Below are 19899 nucleotides of genomic sequence, written 5' to 3'. Positions count from 1 at the left end.
AAAGTTTTCAGTTAACTTACTGGTCAAAAATGCTGCTAAAAAGCAAAGGCATACTCTATACATCTCTGGTTTTCTGTTACGTGCAACTAAGTGGACACCGAAAAGTCATCACTGAGAATTTCTTTTCCCTTCATGCACGTAACTATGACACAGCTTTCAGGGGTCATCTATTTTATGATATATGAGACACTGAAAGCCTGTAAGTCCTACTGAGTAACCACATGACAATTTTGGATTTCATTAGATAAATTCATCAATGTAACATTTGTTTCATTATGGAATCACAAATGCATCTTTTCAACAGAAACAACAGTACAACTGTTACTGTTACTGACAAGTAAGAAGAAATGGCATTCTGAGACAAATGTCTAAAGGGCATAAATAAGAGATCAGCATTTCGGGGGTTAAACTACTAAGGAAGAAAACACAGCAGAAGTAGTAGGATATCTTAACTTGCACTGATGCTATCTGTATCATATTGTTCACAATAAACAGCCAACACAACCACTTATATTGAGACATCTGTTGTCCCATTCTGCAATCAAATTCTAGATAAAAAGCCTCCAGATGCTGTATCCAATTCTATTAAGAAAAAGGCATGCATGATAATTCTGTAAATTATTCTGCTTACAGTTCTGAGATGAAAACATAATCTTGAAAGCATAGTGAAAACATTTCTTTTTAACAGCCCTTGTAAGTAAAAAAAAGACTAAAGAAACAATTGCAGATAATTTTAATGTACTTATTCATATATCTTACAAACTCTATGCACTGTGTCACAAGTAACTTCTTTCATAGTGTGGCAAAATTCCAGGTTACGGAGATCATTTCCCCAACAGAAGCCCAGTGCCCTCTTTTGTCCTACTGTATGCTCAGATTTAAAGCACACATTGACTTCAACTATAATACGGCAACAGCTAGAGGCTGAAGAGCACATATGAGAGAGATGTCTAAATATCAACTTACTCAGCATTTAAAATGTACACCAACTATTTGACAATCTAATGCGTGCTTTCCCAAAAGCTTATTTTAGTTCATTTAGCTGTTCTGATGCAATATCAGATCATCAGAAAAAAAGAAACAGAACCACAAGTTTAAAAGACAAGAGTAAATACAAATAATAAACTTAGAAGCATATAGGTAATGAAAAATTCTCCTCTGAATGAGCAGATGGGACAAGCTACTCTTAGCTTCAAAGGGCTCACAAAACTGGTTTTGACTGACTGAGTCAGCAGATAGTCCCAAAAACCTACAGGAGTTTTCATTAAATATTCAAAGCCAGTACTTATCCCTGTCATTGTCAAAAGTTTGTTAGTACTAAAGAAAGGAAACACAGAACCATATTTATACATACAACTACACCAGCAGACTATTCTTGCTGCACACAACTCACTTGGCAAGGATTAGGCAGGGAACTCCACTTGTCTATGACCTCATTCCTCAGCTGCATTACCTCGTCCCTTAAAATCAAGAGCCCTATGCGTAAATTTCTAGAATTCAAGAGATAACTAAACCAATTCAGAATTAAAGCCACAACTGTCAAATGAGTAACACTTTCAAAAGGTCAACTACAATGTTCCTCTGATCCTTTCATCAACTACATAAACAAGCTTCTACTTGTTCATTAAGCTTAACACCCCCTTAAAAAGACATCACTAGTCCACCATAAGCTCCATTAAAATAGAGGTGCAAGCAGGAAAGATCACGGCACACGGGACTGCATAGCTGCATTGTAAACCTCACCTTCAGTTCCCAAGTCAATCTACTAAACAGCAATCATCTCATTACAGCATTTCAGAAAGGTTCTATCATTTATTGATGTTTCTCATTTCAAGCATCCAAGTATTTAAAACTACCTGAATGAAAATGTTTGACGAGCTTTTCCATGCTATCAATAAAAACAGTTATGCTGGCTCTCAAGTGTCAAAGAATTATCTACAGTATGTAGATCTAAAACTTTCTGGTTTAAAGAAAATGCTTGGACCAGAGGTCTCCACAATGGGGTTTATTTAACAGAATCCAATGGGGAGCAAGAAAGGACTTTTCGTACCACTAAAAAATAAAGTAATGATTTTAAAATGTGTTCATTTTAATGTTACCTCATTCTTTTTCATTCCTTTTAAAACTCTGGAACAAGCATCCAAGAGATGTGGTTCATGCCCAGAATCTACTAGTGCATAAAAACATTTTAATAATGTTCATGATAATATGATTTAACTTCTAGTTGCCCAGAATTGGTCAGGTAATTGGACCAGGTGACAAATGTAGGCCTCTTCTAAACACATGAAATAAAATTAGACTATGTTTTGTATGTTTAATAATGTATATACTAGTACAGTAGCACATGCAAATAATTAATAAATAAATGTCAGCATATCTGGGGGCTGTTCTCAACAACCTTTCACCAATACTTGCGCATGATCAAAATCAGTCACCTGAGTGGTCTTCTCTATCCACAATCCAATGTCTCCTAACACATAAAATAGTCAACTACTTTCTGGTTCAAAAACACTAGCAGAATTTCATTTTGGTTTTTTTTTAACACGATTTACCTGGTCTGAGTCTTAATACCTATATTGATTACAAAACAGGAAACAATCCAGACTTTGGGATCAACTTTCCTTAGTTCCACTAGCTCTTAGCGCACAGTAGGTGAAAAGGAGTTTTAAACATTACTATGTCACCTTAAAACTACACATACTGAATTCTAAACTCACACACCTGGAAACATTTCAAAGAGCCCTGTTTTTGAAAATTTCAGAACAGAACTTTCCCAGTCTCCTCACCTCATTTTTAAATTAAACCTTTCATATACACCTGAGATTGTAACAAGTCTTAACAAGAACACCAGCCTGAAGGCTTTTCTGTGACAAGAAATCAAGTTAGCGCAACCTGACTAGAATTTATCTTTGTTCCAAAGGCTATACTTCTGACAAATGAAAACATTTTCCAGAATGCAGTAATTTTATTTTATTTTATCAAACTGCAAACATATGATTTTAAGATTCTCCTTCAAAAACAAACAAGAAACTGAAAAAAAGAAATGCCTGGGAAAAAAAAAAAAACCACCAAACCACACTCAGGAGCCCAGCTATATACATAAAAATAATGAAAAAAAATCTCTTTAAAAATTACCTTGACCAAAATCTATATTCTTCTAGGTTTTTGATAACAGCCAGTTGTCCACAGAAGCTGTGAGACTGTAACACGTTTTTCAGTTTAAGATCAGTCAGCAGTCAGGCCTGGCAAAGTCGGCAACTTCCTCAAAAGCACCCATTACAAACTGAATAAAAGTCTATTTCAAAAATATTAATGACCTGTGAATTTAGTCAACTCATCTACACCAAGTGAATTCTTTCAGTGCTCTGTCTGTAGCCAGTCACACAATGTTTAACATTTCAAAACAAGTCCAAGCGTGCAAGCTAATGAACCTCGTCCTTGAGAACAGACCATAAAGTACATAAACCACATTCTAGACAACAGGGCACATCTTGTGAAGCATTTTGTGAGCCTGTTGTTTTCTATGTCTTTCCACAAAAAAGATCTGTTCTGCTGTGTTGGCAGAGTACAACTACAGGTTCGACAACTGGCAAAAGCTAAAAAGTGTGCACTTCATGTACACTGTGTGCTCCAAACCTAAGAAAACAGAGGCCAGATGCTGATGTTCACACAGCAAAGTTACTGCGCTGATTATGTGCCAGCTGGATACCTGTCTAGGTTCAGAAAACAGCACCAGCACCCCAGCCAGGTGAACAGCCTTACTGAGCACAATAAAACATAACGTGATGAAATCCTCGCATAATTTAAAACAAGATTTTAAGGCTATGACTATCATTTGACATCTTTTAGTATCAGCTTTCTAAAACTAGATTGTTGGTTTTCCCTGGTAATCTGAGATGAACTCTATAAACCACCTGGCTCTAGAGATATTTATAGACAGATTTAGGGTCTAATCTAGGCAGTATTTAAAAGGATCCAGCATCAAAATTTAAAGTCAGTACCATGGTTTTCATTGACTGCATCAAACCAAACTGACAAACAGGATTTTTGCTACTAATACAACATGAATTAAAAGCAAGGCGCTTAATGTCAATTATTCATACAGTTTCAAACCAGATATAGGTAGACCAGCACCTTCCATACAAAAGCCATGACTAGTCTTCTGTTAGAGCCACAAAACTTTTAAACTTGCCATAAAAATAAAAGTTTGTGAACTTCAATGTTATAACATTTTGGGTACTAACAGCATTTGTTCTGTGTTTTACAAAGAGTGTTTCATATCTCCTACATTCATACGTTCCTTTATATAAAACACAGAAAATACAAAGGTGAAAGACGTGAGGCATCTAAGCAAAAAACCGACACTGCTACAAATACTCCTTATGTTAAGCACAAGCAGAATGCACACTCTCAAAAAAAAAAAAAAAGTTGCTTGGAAGTCTCACTTTCTAGGAAAAAACGGTATTAAATTCAAGCAGACTGATGTTGCATATTTTCTTAAGACTGTATTGTTATCACTAAACATTGTAGACAACCGCTCAGTTTCACAAATACTGGAATATCCTGTAAAGTTAGCATCAAATTTTACAATCGTTTCTGGAAGAAAAAAAAATCAGCAGACGATAAGTCTTTTCAGCTGGGAGAGAAAGGTCCGAGAGCTTATAAAACGATGGATACTCACTCTGCAGTACCAGATGCTTAGCTGAGACGGGAACAAAACTGCGAAGAAAGCTCTCTGGGGATCCGTCTGGATGTGAAGCGGTTGCTCCAGGGACTCCAGAGGACACAAGAGCCTCTTGGGCCAGCCGCTGAGGAAATACATGACTGAAGACTTCCCGAGGAGCTGGCGCTCAGCCTGCTCTAGCCTAGGCGGGGGGACAGCGGAAGGAGAGACGCAGCGTCCGCGGCAGACCACGCATAATCACCGGCGGGACCCCTGGGCTCAGCACCACTGGGGCGGGGGCCCGAGGCCTCCCTGGCGCTGGGGCCGCCGCTGCTGGCGCGGGGACGAGGCAGCGCCGCAGCCGCCGGGGGCGGGGGCGGGGGCGGATGCGGGCGGGACAAGGGCCGGGCGGCCTGCGGGAGGCGGCGGCGAGGGGACGCGGCCGGGCGGTCACTGCTCCGAGCGAGCGCCGGGGCGCTGCGGCGGCGGCGGCTCCGCCCTCCCGCGGGAGTTCTGCCCGCCCGCACTCCGGGTCGGTGTTGTCGCCGTCGCCGCGGTCCCCGCCGCCATCTCCTCCCCCTTCCGCTTCCGCTCCTCTTCCTCCTCCTCCTCCTTCCGCTCCTCCTTCTTCGGATCCTCCCCCTCCGTCTCCTCTTCCTCTTGCTTTTCCTCTTCCTCTTCTTTCTGCTCTTCCTTCTCCTTCTCCTTCTCCTCCTCCTCCTCCTCCCCCTCGTCCCCTCCTCCCCGGCCCTCGCGCGGGTCTCGGAGGCCCCGGGGGGCGGCGGCGGCACGGGGAGGGCGGGGCTGGGGCGGGCCCGAGCGAACGGAAGTGACGTCACATCGCTGCGCGTCACTGGTCCGGGCGGAAAAGGGGTGCCTGGCGTCGGGAGCGAGGGGGAGTGCGGGGGCGAGAGGGAAAGGGAGGGAAGCGGAGCGGAGGACAGAGAACCAGAGCCGGGGGCGACAGGACAAAGAGGAGTAGATTCAAACTTAGAGAGAGTGGGTTTAGTGTAGATCTGAGGAGGAAGTTCTTTGCTGTGAGGGAGATGAGGCCCTGGCACAGGCCGCTCCGGGAAGCTGTGGATGCCCCATCTATAGAAATGTTCAAGGCCAGGTTGAATGGGGCTCTGAGGAGCCTGGCTTAGTGGAAGGTGCCCCTGCCCATGGCAGGGAGCTTGGAACCAGACCTTTCAAGTTCTTTCTGACCCAGGCCATTCTGTGGCTCTATGATGAATCCATGTGAGAAAGCCTTGTGGGTGTCCGGTGATAACACTGCCACTGAGCTGGTTTTGGGGACAAGGTGAGTGCAGGGAGTGGTTGCTCACACAGTGAGTGTGCTGTATCTTGGGTTTTGCATCAGTCTTCTGACAGGTGCTGCCACAAACGTTTCTGCCAATCGAGGATCCACACTGACTTTTTTTTACCCAAGACCTATTTGTTAATCTTGTTTCCATCATTGCCCAAATGCTTTTCTTCACACACTGTGGAGAAAGCAAGAGTGTGTAGTGTGAAGGATGAAAAGTAGAAACTGAAGCTGTAGGTTTAGAGGTTGTAAATGAGGCTTGTTAGTCTTTTTATGTAACTGGAAAATAAAAGGAAATAGAAGAGAACTAAAGGTAAGATCTCCATGCCATTGCAAGGGCAGTGCCTCTATTGGAAAGAAATAGCCATTGGTAGAAATAATCAGAAGAGTTTTATGAAATAGCTCCCTCTGGGTGTTGCCTGGTAGAGGAGTTTGTCTGGACTGAGCTGTCTGGTAACAGGTCTCACTGCATACGAATTACCCAGTGATCTTCAAAGAACATATGTTATCCACACACCAGAGGCCTTCTCTCTCCTGCAGCTTTCTGATTATATTACCATATGAATTTTTGTTGCCATATGGATACCATTTTCAAATTGAAATATTTTCATCTGAACACAAGCACAAAAGGAGAAGTGAGTTAAAAGAACACATACATTAGAATCCTAACAAAACCATAATATAACTTGGAAAAAAAGTAAATAAGGATCAAAATACCCAGATGTTTCATACTTCAGACTTTTAACTGGGCAAGTCAGGAATGCATTAAAATTAAATTCACCACTCTCAAATATATGCCAACCAGTGCTTTATGCTGCAAAGACCCTCCTTGTTTTAGTCTTTTCTCTGAATTCTTTCTGATTCATGTTTTTGACTGCTAGCCTTCTGAATTAGGAAATGGAAATTATGCTAGGAGTATGATGTCATCTCATTTTACTGACTCTCCTTCTATCCCTCAGATTATGAAATAAATAGTACAAAATACACACTACAGTTGAAACGATAGAATCATCCTTCTGGATTAATTGCATTTAGCTGAGTTCATTTTACTTGAAAGTAAGGAGAAATTTGTCAAAGAAATTCCATGAAACAGTTAGTAAGAGACCTGCATGTTTTTCATAGTTGTTTGTAGCTTCCTTAGTTAATGCTGCAGCACCCTAATGTGTTTCTGTAAGAAGCAAACATACTTCCAGATCATGCTGTTCATGCGTGTGGATCAATGCAAGGTTGTGTGCTGAGACCAGCTTTAAGGAAGGAAACTGCTACTGCTTTTAATAGCAACTACACAGTAGGATTTTGTGGTAAACTGTACATTATGCAAAAAGCAGAGACTGAAGCTTTTGCAATTTTGTATTGCTGCTATTCTTTGCTCTGTGGAGAGACATGAGGCACATACTTGAAATTAGAAGTAATGATGGCAGTACGTTGTTAAAAGTGTGACTACCAAAATCCTCACGTCAGTAATACAAACATGATCCAAAGTATGTAGTTGTTTCGGTCCATTATTGTTCTAAATCAAGAACAAATCTGATGCCTAAAATGGTAAATCAGTGGTGATAGACTTTTTCTAATAATGGGTTGTTTGTACTTGAATAGAAAAGCATATCTGGGTGTTGTGGTATGGGAATGTAACTCACAATACTCTAGGATGCAAAAGTTGTGTAGAAATTAAATGCATGCAGTGGACCAAACTCAGAGTTTCTTGATCAGCTCTGGCGGTGGCTCCCAAGGCACAATTACAGGAGATAGTGGCAACACTATGATAACAAAGCTCAAGAGAATTGTGAAAGCCCTTTCTACACCAAGGTCCACTTGTCAGTTGTCATCAACTTCACCAAGTTGAAATTATGTCTTGATTGCAGCTGTCTATTCAGTGACAGTCATGTTGTTCTGGAAACCACACTCCTGACATGGTTGTGTCCTGGAAAGGAAGACCTAATGCAGAGCTGTGGGAATGTCCAGGGACATTGAAATGTCATAAGCCTAGGTACAAATGTTTGGATATTAGCAGGCTAGTGAAAGGAAGGAGACAGTGCTGGTGTCTGGAATGAAAATGTTGGACAAGGGTAGCCGTTCTGTATAGTTGCATCTGTGAAGATTCCTGGTGTGAATGTGCAGCTGTTGCCCTGAGCTGTCCTTTAGAATGTGCAGCTAGCTTTTCACCTAATGTGTCTGCAGCTCTTGCATGAGCAGTGACAGTGTCAGTTCCTGCATGTTAAATTTAAAAAGATCAATTACTGCTCCCCCCACTATTGTCACTACTAGCAATGTAGCTAGCTTAAAGTAAAAGAAGAAAACTCACAGAAAGGCTGTTAGTGAGGCGTGCTCAGAGTCAGTGTGGTAAAGTTTTTGCCATGCTGCTTACACATGCAGGTGTTGTGTCATATAAAACACAGAAAGTGTGTGACAGTGAGTGAGCATCTGTGTTACGTGCATAAAAATGTCTTCATTAAGTCTTCTTTGCTTTGTAAAACTGGTTGTGGAACAAACCAGTGTGAAGATTGTCATAGATTAGTCTGTTATTTAAACTGCCCATGTTGTTAGTCCTGTTGTTAGTCCCACTGATCCATGAAATGGACATTTACATTGAGAACAGTTCCAGATAATAAAGACAAAGTAGGGCAAATATTCAAATCATTTTCCTACAGACCATCCACAGGGTGTTCTCAGAGGGTGAATTACAATGGTTGTTACCATCCTTAAAGATGAAATCTAAAAGAGTATCAAAATAATAATATCAGAAATTTAAAAAAAACCCCAAGTACTCAAAAACCAACCCAGTAAAAGGGAAGTGATTTCTTGTAACACCACAAGAAAGTCTTACGTATTTTAAAAGTAAAAGGGAGAAAACCAAACAAGCAGTGAATTAGACGCTAGGGCTAGTTGCAATTAATAAAGAGGAAAATCACTCTGATTATTTCAGACAATTTCTGAATTCAATCAAGAGAGCTAGAAAGAGTATTTCTTTGAAAAGGCTGTTAGGAAGAAGAAGAAGAAGAGTTTATTATATTTTTACTATTCAATGCACCTATTTGTTCTTAGGTACAGTAGATGGCCTGAAGTACTGGGACAAAGCCAATAATTTTGGAGCAGAGTACAGTACAGTTCTTAATCCTAATGTTTAGATTTACTTTCTGACGATTTTTCAAAGTTGCTTACCCAGCCACATTTAAATATAGTAAAAAGCTAAATTTGAGCTTAGAAAGTGCAAGTAATAGAATTAATTAGATAAATTCTACCTGATTTTTCTAGCAATCAGTCCCTCAAATGGTCACAAATTTATTTGGCAATATTATTTACCATTTGGTAATTTATAAATTAATGTAATTAATAGTGATTGGTTTCAGATCATTCTCTGACTATTTGTAATGTACTGCCATCCATTTTACAGTTTATTTTGCACACATCACATGGTACCATTTCAGTTTTTGACTGAACAATTTACATGACCAGCAGTATAAACCAGCAGTGTTAGAACCCAGTTTCCTGAGTTCGTCAACAATGTGTTGCAATAATGTTTTGTTTTGGGTTTTTTTCCAGTAATAAACCAAACAACTGACAAAGTTTTATTCTAAATTTCTTAAATGTGTATATTATTGAAATCTGGCTTTCACTAAGCATTCAAGAACACAGAGCTAAAATTTGCAAGTTTACTAGTGAATTTTGGAGTGGATAAAGTTGTGGTTATGATTTAGTTAGGTTAGAAATCAAATAAATTTGGGCCCAAAATACTCTCTTTTATTTATTACCTCTGAGAAAATATAAAAGGAAATCATGACAGGGCTCATTCCATTTATTAGCAGCCATACCAATATATAAAGCCAGACAAAAAGAGAGACAAGTATTTCAAAGTTTTGGAATGCCAAAACCATGGTCTGTCAGATTTAACATAGCTAGCACAACATTTGTAGAAAATCAGGGTTCTTCAGGTTGTACAGCCCTGAGAACTTCAATTTGGTTTTCATAACTGCTATAAATTCAGTGGAGGGTATTTAAAAAAAACCCAACAACTTCTACATCAGTGAAAATATCCTTAGAAATACAGACTGTTCCTTCAGACTTCATTATCTAAGTTTCAGTGACTGGTAAATATGCTCTTAGTTTCATGAATAGCTTACCACTGAAGTATTTGCTTTGTGCACACAATTACTTTGCCAAATGCCTTTGTGGTTTCTGAATATGTCTAGAGAGCTGTGTTCCTTTGATATTTGATACTAGGAAGATGAAACATCCAGAATCACAGATCATTATTGAAATCTCAGCTTTAGAGAGTAATTAAATTCTTTTAGATTCTGGAACACACAGTGCTGTCTCCTGTGCAAAGCACTAACATAATGAACTGTAAATCATTTAATTGCATTGGGTCACTGCTGCTCAATAAAGAGTCTGTATATAAACTACATATGACTTTCTAAGAGGAAAAGGGGATTGTAGAAGGAGCTAACTGACTCTGGTGTGCATTTACTAACATAATTTTCAGTGTGAACCAGTGCTGGGAAGACATTTTATATTCACTGTAAACAAACTGACCAAAGTACCATGCAATCTGCTGTGTGTGGAAAGAAATTAATAAAGCTTTTTTGGGGTGATAACTGCATGTTTTTATCAGGTAACACCACCTACATGAAGGCTATAGAGTAGGGTTAGAGTGTATTAGACAGATATGGGAGTAGCAGACAAAAGAGTTGGAGAGATAGGAGCTCTTGCATATGGAAGCATTGCTAGATAGCATGGCCTAGACTTGTCATATATTATACGTTTAAATTACTAGTTATACTAGGTGTTTCTGATACCTTGTGAATGTCTGCTTTATTGTATAATCTGAAATTCAAAGGAAGTGCCCTTGAATTATATTGCTATACATATTACAGCCATACATGTTATCCTTAACACATGTGTAATCCAGTGTTACCTGTAATAGATCATGCCTCAGCTCTGCTGATGAATTTGAATGTTTTCAGTCTGAAGGTGCATAGTAAAGGATAACAGATGCTGGAGGCAGGAGTCCGATCTGGCAGTCTGTTGAACATGGGACATGGAACACAGTCTATATCCAAGAGGCAGGGCCCTGACTTTCAGGTGACAGGATGTAAAACACATCCACAGGTTTCTTCTTGGACAGATATAAGGAGCAAGTAAAAGGAAGAAAGAAACACTGGGATTTTCTTCTATAATCTTAGTGGATCTTAACCTTGTCTTCTGTGTCTCTTCATTGCAGGCACTTACTTGGACTGAGATGTGTGTTAAATAACCTCTGAAAGTATGTTAAGATGCAGACAGTCTTTAGCAGTGCCCCCCTGCAGGATTTTTCGTGGTTAGTAGAGAGCTGTAGTAGCTCCACTCTGTCTTGATTATGTGTTTATGGTGGTTGAGCTCATTCTTTTAAAGTATTTTTCTAGCAGACCATCATCTAAACTTTGGAATTTCATTCCCAAGCTGCTTGGAAACATACGCAGAGTGCTGAAAGTAATTCTTGAAATGGCACACAAATTACATGCTTGTTTCAAGAGCCTGGTTTCTTGTCAGTTTTTGTGTTACAATCATACAGAGTCCTGTGAGCAACAGGAATTCCAACTCCCCTTTCTCTTTACCCTAGAAGCTTATTTCTGGCTATGTCTGAAAGAAAAAGGTGATCAATTCAGCTTTTAGTTCTTTGTGAATAATGATTACACTGAAAAAAAAATCAACTTTTTTGTAGGGGCCTTTTGTCACTTTGAGCCGAGTTGATATTGAAATAGAACTGTCAAAACATCCCTAAAATATGACTGCAAGTACAGTGGAAATTGTCAGTGTTGGAGAAGGCGTCATATTTTGACCTGTTTCCTATAGAACTCCAGTGTTAAATAAATTATTTTCAAATTTTCTTTTTTTACCTGTTTGTTAATAATCTGTGTCTTGTGGCTTAAAGTACCTTCCAGTTGCAGAACAGAACTTGGAAATAATTTCTCTCTTGATAAAAGGTGTGAAAATTGATTGCTCATTTCAAATCATCATTGATTAAATGGTAACCCTTTCAGTGCAAAAATATAATCGAAGAAAATAGAGCCTTTTCATTCCTGTATTTATTAGTAAATTGCTCTCATTCCTGACTGTGCCCTTCACATTAAACAAAATATATTTTTCAATTATGAGGCTCAGAACAATGAGGACAGTTACAAGCCAAGAGTTCTGTCTTCTAGTCTGAGTCTGTGCAGGGACATCTTTGTGGTCTCTAGGATGTCATCAAAGTCTTTGCCGCTAAAATATTAAGAATTAGTGCATCACCATAATTAAGTGTTTAAATTATTTAAAGAGACAGATTTGAAGTTTTTGTCAAGCAGAAGCTTCTACAACTTCAGCAGAAACTGGAGATCTAAAGTGGCAAAAGATGTAACATCAGGACTAGCTGAAAACATACACGCAAAAAAAAAAGTGAATGCTGTCAGTTATATTCCTAGATAGACCTGACAAATATTAAATAACCTAAATGAAAAATAAAAGCATTAAATAAGAATGCACTTGAAAAATGATAGAAAGTTGGTTGACTTTATCCACATTTAGAAAAATCTGTAGGTATTCTGTAGCCTGTTCAGAGGTGTGACATTGGTAAATCAACACTGTGTGGAGCCGTAGAGCTTGTTCTTCAGGAGGTTTAAACTGGCATCAAAACAGCAAAGTAAAAGGAGAAGTGCTATATGAACTTCTGCTTTTAGTCTATACTGCAGTAGTCACATTTTTTCAGTCACTGAATCAGTCTCAACTTTTCAGCAGTTCCTTGACAGAGTTAAACAGATATTTTCCTAATTGTAATCAAAGCTCTCATTTCCAGTTAATAAAAGAAAGGAGCATTTCAGCTTTTGTAGACCATACCCACAAAAATACTCAGTGGGAGGCAAAGTGATTGAAATGCTGGCAGAACAAAATACAATTCTGTACACCAAAGCTTACCTATTTGATAACTGTTATTTATCATTGGATGCCAGTTTTTCAGCTTGGATACTGCTTTATGACTTGGCTTATTACTTAGTTAGGAAACAGTAAATAAGGACATGCAGAAAACATTTAGGCATCATGTGATGAAACATAGCTCTGTTTGTTCTTAAGTAATCCTAGGGAACACATGTCTTGGAGTGACTGGCTTACAGTCTCAGTAAGAGTATCTACCAGATCTTATTAAGAATACTACACTTCCATATTAAGGGTTATTTTTTTCTGTTTCACTTATGTATGTCAGGGAAAAATTCTGACCAGCCCTGAATATATTGATATTATGTCTGTGACAGGAAATGTATGTCTTACAGAAGACAGATGCAGGCAGGAAGATGTTTAGTCAGAAGACTCATTTAGCAAGCACATGCTTTAAGTGCCTTAGCAACACACGTTGGCTTCAGTAGTATGTAAATAGATTAAACTGTTCAGCTATACTTTTCCGTGTGACATGCTGTACTAATAAGAGGTTCTTATTTACAAGTTAAAAATGAGTGAAGCATGCTTTTAATGCACTCCTAAACTACAGCTATGGTATCAGCTTTTAAACACCTTTTTAGCCACTGATGTTTTGCCCTAACAAATGCCAGCTCAGTATTACTTTACTGATAGTAATAAGAACATTATTTTGTCAGTAAGTTCAAAGTGATCTTGTCACATCAACACAGTGGGCTGTTCTCACCTTTTGATGTCAACAAGGGCAACAAATTATTAAAGGCCTCAGGACTGCAGGCTACTGAGTAGGATCTGACCAAGGGTTAAATTAATTGAAAAGAATTTGAAAAATTATTGTATGTGACATGGAAAGGACTTCAAATGTGAATGTTCCTTTGACATATTTGAGTGAGGGCCTGCATATGTGTTGCTGTTGATCAGCCAGAGAGGAGGAACAAGATCAGGCCACCTGTATGTCTGTGCTTGCATGAGTGAAGCTTCTGTTTGCGTGGGAGGCACAGAAGGAAGAGGTGAGAGGGGAAACATTGCAAAATCTATCAAACTCGACGATATGAACAGGGACTAGTATTCACTGCTCTTTCCAATACAAAACCTAGGGACTATCTAGTGAAGCTGGGCATTTGGCTAGATACCAAATAAGCAGAAAGAAAATATCAGGGTGTTCACTTCTTGAGTAGGCTGTTCCACTGTAGGTATGTGTTTTCTCACCATTTAATTATTTTTTCTAAAATCAGGTCTGGCTGATAGCCCGTACGTAATGTTACTTGGTGAGCGTGAACAAGATTGCCTAAAGGTTAAAAATTATAATGCCCAGAATGAAAATCACTGTCATTCTTGTGTTGCCATTTGGAATGCATAATACATAATTCACCCCAGTATTAAATGGGGTAAAACTTTAATCCTTCAGTTGCAGTATCCAATGAGCCTCCTTCAGCTTTTACTCAGGCAACACATTTCAAAATGGTATGTTTTGTTCTTTGATAGAATACCCATTTTATCCTGAAACCCTGTACAAATAGAATTCTAATTAATCTCTGTAGAGATTAAAAAACCAGAACCTCAGTGGTTCAACAATTATAAATTACATTTTAATGGATGGATTTGCAAAATTTTATTTTTTGTTTAATTCCTCTGACGCATCTGGGAGCTTATGAGAAGGCACATAGGCAAAACTGCTCTTGAAACCTTGCTTTATCTATCAGCTGGAAGAATTTACCAACTTGTAAGGCTTGTAAGCAAGCACAGGACATTCATAACTGAAGTCAGTAGAAAAATTAAGTTTACAGATCTAGTCCTGCAACTGTTCAGTGTTGGAGCTGCTGTTGAACATAGATACTTGTGACAGCTCAGTACCCCTCAAGATTTAGCTCTGTGTAAACATGGGAAAACCAGGTATGCTATTGCTCAGCAAAATCTGGAGAAAAACTGTGTTTTAAGTATATAAGTAAAAGAAGTGCTTGTCTTGAGTCATGTGAATTCTTGGAATTGTGAGACTTTTATCTAGTCCTTGAAATATTGAAATTTCATCCCTCATTTCTTCTGATCCCACTAAGAAGTAAATTCCAAAATAATATTCCTCTTGGTGAGGCAGCAGACTAAAATTCCCATGTTACAGGCAGAATCCTGTGCTTTGTTGCATAGGTCTCAAGAGAAATTTCCAAATGTGACATGCAAATCAGAATTAAGGAGCTGAAAACTTAGCTTCTGCCAGTAGAATAATGGAGATGCAGAAATACAGGATTTTGCACCAAGAGCAGGACATAGTTTCAATATTGACAAACCCAGTGGAAATGCCAGCAATCTGGTGTTTCTGGATGTAAATGACAGATAAAACACAAGCCTCCCTCATGTCAATAGCATTGTTTGGCCTCTTTGACCAGGGCTAGGTGTCATTAAAAATGTAAGAACATCACACCTAGATTTCAAATTTCTCTTGTTACAAAGTACATACTAGTGTGCATGCAGCGTTGCTAGTGCACAGCAAATATTCTTAAAAAGAGGAAAAAACACAGCAAATGTTTTTTAAAAAAGAAGAAGAAAGATAACCATATTTCTCAGTGATACTGTTGTTTTTCCTCACTGTTTGAGAAGCAACTTGAGCTGTATTTCTCATGGCATATAGAAACAGCCCTCACATGCCCCAGACATCCATGTACAGAGCACAGCGCTTGGCCATCAGACAGCTTGTCTGGTTGTATTTATAAATTCTGACTTGAAATGGCGTCTTAGTCAAATAGCATAAAATTTCAGACCTCTGTATTAGTAAAATTAAGTCTTTAGAGACTTACGGGCAAAAAAGGGATTATTTGAAACATTGGCCAGACAGTGGTACTTGACTCAGTGTTTATATAGGTAAAAATGTTAACAAATATGTTGTAATTTCTTTTTTATTTTTTCCCCTTGTGGCTATTGGCACATAATGCTCAAGAGAAATTTGAAATATGAAATATGCATAGGAGAGCAGCAGGAGAGGAGAAGAACCAGACAGCAAATAGGACTGAAAATCATTAGTGTAGCATACAAAGAAACTTTTACTAGTTTAACTATCAAATTCCTTATTAAAGACCCCCATTAGAATCCTGTGGCTGTTTGAGACACACAGTATGCCAGCACAGCACTTAAATACCTGCATATCATCACACTTTGCTTAGTTATTTTACTATTTTCTTTTCGCATCCTCAGGGCTAATTTAGTCAAACTCGTTTCAGATTTTTACCAGTGTATTCCCTGTTGGGGTGGTGGAGATGATGAAGGAAAGTATCATAGTTGTTATCATAATTTTCTTTAATAGTACTTACTTTGTTCGTATGTTTTGTGGGGTTTTTTCCTTTAGTTGGTGAGATCTTATTATGAAATATTTTTTATAATTCCCTATTACTCTGCTTGGTAATAGGTCTGTGGTAACTGTGCTGATGATTTGTTCAGCTGAAAATCACTTGGCTCCATACTTTGTGATACTTTGTATTATGCTTAACTTTTAATTTAAAGGCCTTGCCTGAGCATGATTATTCAGTAAAGGCAGAACTACTGCAGAGAAGGTCTCTAGCACTTGTTATTGTATTATCAGCCTTACCAGTCATTTGGTCTGCTGACTTGTGAGAAGCAGCAAAATTGCAAAGTCACACTATGTAGCTGTCAGAAGCAGAAGTCAGATGACATTTCCTTAGATATAGCCAAGTTTATTTTGAGAAAGAGAGAATAGGTCACTAAAGCGTGTAACCAATCCTCCTAACTTGAGATAAGATCTGTCAGCAGCATTGTGGTCAGTTCAGCAGAACTTAGCTGTAAGAGAAGCTGGGACGAGGTTTTTTCCTTGATTAATACTTTCATTAAAAGTCTTTAAAGAAAAAGTCATTAAAAGTCATTAAAGAAAAAAAAAGTCTTAAGTGGGTGCAGGGATCATGTCAGCTATGTTTCTGCTCAGAGTTTTCCTGAACCTCTGCTGAGATCTCAAACTGTTCTGAATTTCACAAGGAAAAAATTAGTGCTGCTGTGCAATAAAGAATAGCTGTAAGTTAACTGACTTAACTTTTTTTAACAGACATTTAGATGTAAGTATGAATAAATATATTTTAAGCATCTGTGTCTCTTTATTGCAAAAGAAACTCCAAACCCTTTGATATTTAAAAATAGCAATATGCAGGGCAATGGTAAAATAATATAGGTAGAGCAGAAGGAACATAGTTACTCCAGAAGTGGCTGCTCTAAAAATAGGACTTACAGGAGACATCCTACTCTATTACAAAGAGTAGCTATTAAAATCTTTATAGCTAGTACAAAGATTGCTATTAAAACTAGGAATATTGAACACAGGATGTGTTACAGGAGGCAATGGACCCCTCATTGTTGGGTGGCTATATCTAACAGTAGGCTTTAGCTACCCTGGCCAGCCTCACTGGTGACCCCAGCAATGCATCCTCTGCCAGTGGGCCCATGAACCCTCCTTTAAGTTCATGCCCAGGCACCCAAGTACTGCATGAGTTGATCTTTAGGTAGGTCTGTGCCCAGCCTCTGTCATCCTGACTTGCTGCTTTTCCTGACTGGGCCATTGGTGCATGCTGCAGATTGTCCCATGTCCAGGCCTGGCTGGCTGTGCCCAACTGGATCTCCTTGGTGGGTTTTGAACTTGACACAATCACCTTGACTGAGAAGAAGGGGTTAGAGATGTTTCATTAATCCTTGTCCTGCTTAACCTTGGTGTTAAGCCCTGCTGGGGAGGATGTGGTGCTGAGGTTGCCCCTCATGAGGCAGCTGTGCTCTTGCAGCTTACTGGCAGCTTGCAAGGACAGCAGAACTAGTTACATGAGGATTGTAATGAAACTTCAGAGATGTCACATTTTTATTTCTTTGATATCCTTCATTATGCTTTTATTAAGGTCCATATTACCTTCTCTGTCAGTAAAATATATTTGGAAAACATTTTTAGATTTTCAGATAGGAGATACTGTGTTAACGCTCCACTTAAAAAACACAAAGCTAGTTAAATCCCTTTCTAAGGAAATTCTTACTTCTTGTGAAATAGATCAGATGACAAATAGTAGGATTCACTACAAAAAAGTTACTCTAGTCTTAGGAGAACTCACACTGAGGCTAGAAAATGGGACCAAAATAGACTGCCTTGTTCCTTCTGAAAGCAGCCGTCTGAGTTTTCAATGTAGTTACTATCTCTTTTTCAGAAACATAGTCAGCTATTTTCCTGCTACTTTGAACTGCAACTGTTGCTCAAAGTTCAAATGAATATAGTGATAGTGGGATGTATGGCCTTTGGGAAGACACTTTATGAAGGCCGGTAAGAACATCACTGCTTTCAAGGATACTTGCTGTAGTATAGTCTGCTGTACATCAATGTGCTTCTGTAAATATATCAAAATGCAGCTTGCAGCACTGAGATCTACAGGTATCAGGTTTTGGAGGAAAACAAGCACAATCTTATCATGTTGTCCTAGCTTACCAAAAGCCAGAGGAAGAACCTCTCTTTTCCTGAAGAAAAGGGGCATTTTAGAAGGCATTGTATCCTAATAAAACTACAAAAAAGAACAGTTCAAGTTTAGTGAAGGGGGAAAATTCTATAAATTACACTGAAAATACAAGCCAGACTCCCTAGCTCATTTACATTTTGCTTCTCTTATTTCCTTATAGCTTTTTGGATGCTAGAGCTTTTTGGATGGAAAATTAACAATTTCAAAAATTTCAGGGGTGTTCATAAGCACTAGGAGGGGTTTAAAACAGGTCGTGTCACTTCTGTCCCTGCAGACTGGTTCACACAGTTGGTTTCATCTGCTTTTGTAGCTTGTCTTCATGGGGTGTATCTTAATGCCACAAAGCCCAATTGTACAAAAGACGAGGTGCCTGCGAGCAGCATGCACACACCTGTCAGCTGGCTAATGCCTGCCAGCCGTGGGCAGGGCAGTAACTCATACCTGTACTCTGTACTACAGCTCCCACTGTCACATAACAGTGAAGTGAAAGGGTATAGGGAAGCCTGAGTAGCTAGCTACACGCAGCCACATAAGCCTGAAAAACAGTTTAGCTTACCCTTATTTCTTAATTTACTTTTTCATTATTTCTGCTGTGAAGTTTCTGGTTTCTAAACCATCCAGTAGGCCCCTTTACTAGAAAATTTAGTTCATGACTGTGCTAGATGAGAACTGTTTTTCATGTCAAGTAAGTTTTCAACATATATCAAAACAGTGTATATGTTCTTGTTCTCCTGGGTAAATCCCAGGTTTGAACAAATGTCTCTCCAAGGTCAAAGCTTTTTTATTAAAACAGACCTTTTCTTTGGTTAGAGGCCTAGGCAATAAGACTTTCTGGACAAGAGCTTAGTAGTTGCTAAGCTACAGCTTCTTATTCTTGTTTATTAAAGGTGATTATAAAAGAAAATAATTATAGGCAAGGCTTACTGGTGGGAAACAGTGTCTCAAAAGTTTCAACTGTAGGAAGGCTGATGTTCTCACAGGTTGTATTTAAAAAGGTTTCAGTGATCTTTAAAACAGAAACAATGAATTGGAGAAGGTTTCTTTATTACTGTGTCCATGACCCCAATGTCGCAAGACTCTGGCCATAAAATCCCTTTCATGAACTTACTGAGCTCTAGCTGTAGATGTTTTTTGCTCTACCTCTTTCACGGAAAAGCTTCTGTTGATCCTCCCTTCTCTAAAACTCTCAAGAAGTCTAATCACTACTGTGCATTTAGCATACAGCCACTTTATATCTTTGTCTCCCTGTCACTGTTGTCTTCTAAATAATTCCTTTCCATCCTGGTGGACTATTTAACAACAATCCTATCTTCACTTGCACAGGCAGCTGAAATCCAAGGAGTACTCAAATACTATCCAAAGGGCAATGCCAAAATAAAAGCCACGCAGGCTTGGAAACAAGAAGTTTAATTATATTTTATGGTTATACTTTGAAATTACATATCAAAGATCATGTTATAAGTGTAGCCCAGAATTGTAGCTGAGCCATACATCTGGCTGTGCTGCTGTTACTAAGCGGGTACCCGTCAGTA

General features: G+C 38.9%; 1 protein-coding gene across 6 annotated transcripts in view; it reads right to left on the bottom strand.

The window, feature by feature from the left end:
* Nucleotides 1-4942, bottom strand: part of RIC1 (RIC1 homolog, RAB6A GEF complex partner 1) — a 49747-nt gene extending 44805 nt beyond the window's left edge. For 4 of the 6 annotated variants that reach the window (XM_083883925.1, XM_083883928.1, XM_083883930.1 and 1 more), the window contains exon 1: nt 4682-4941. In XM_083883925.1, the coding sequence (XP_083740051.1) occupies nt 4682-4822 (141 nt within the window). In that variant the 5' untranslated portion in view covers nt 4823-4941. Of the gene's footprint in view, nt 1-4681 lie in introns of all 6 variants that reach the window. The other 2 variants (XM_083883926.1, XM_083883927.1) reach the window with 1 other exon arrangement.
* Nucleotides 4943-19899: the final 14957 nt, after the last annotated feature.

This window comes from Zosterops lateralis, assembly GCF_965231275.1.
Source record: "Zosterops lateralis genome assembly, chromosome: Z".
NCBI classification, from domain to species: Eukaryota; Metazoa; Chordata; class Aves; order Passeriformes; family Zosteropidae; genus Zosterops; species Zosterops lateralis.
Note: the sequence above shows the minus strand (reverse complement) of the source record. Positions and strands in the feature narration are given on the sequence as shown.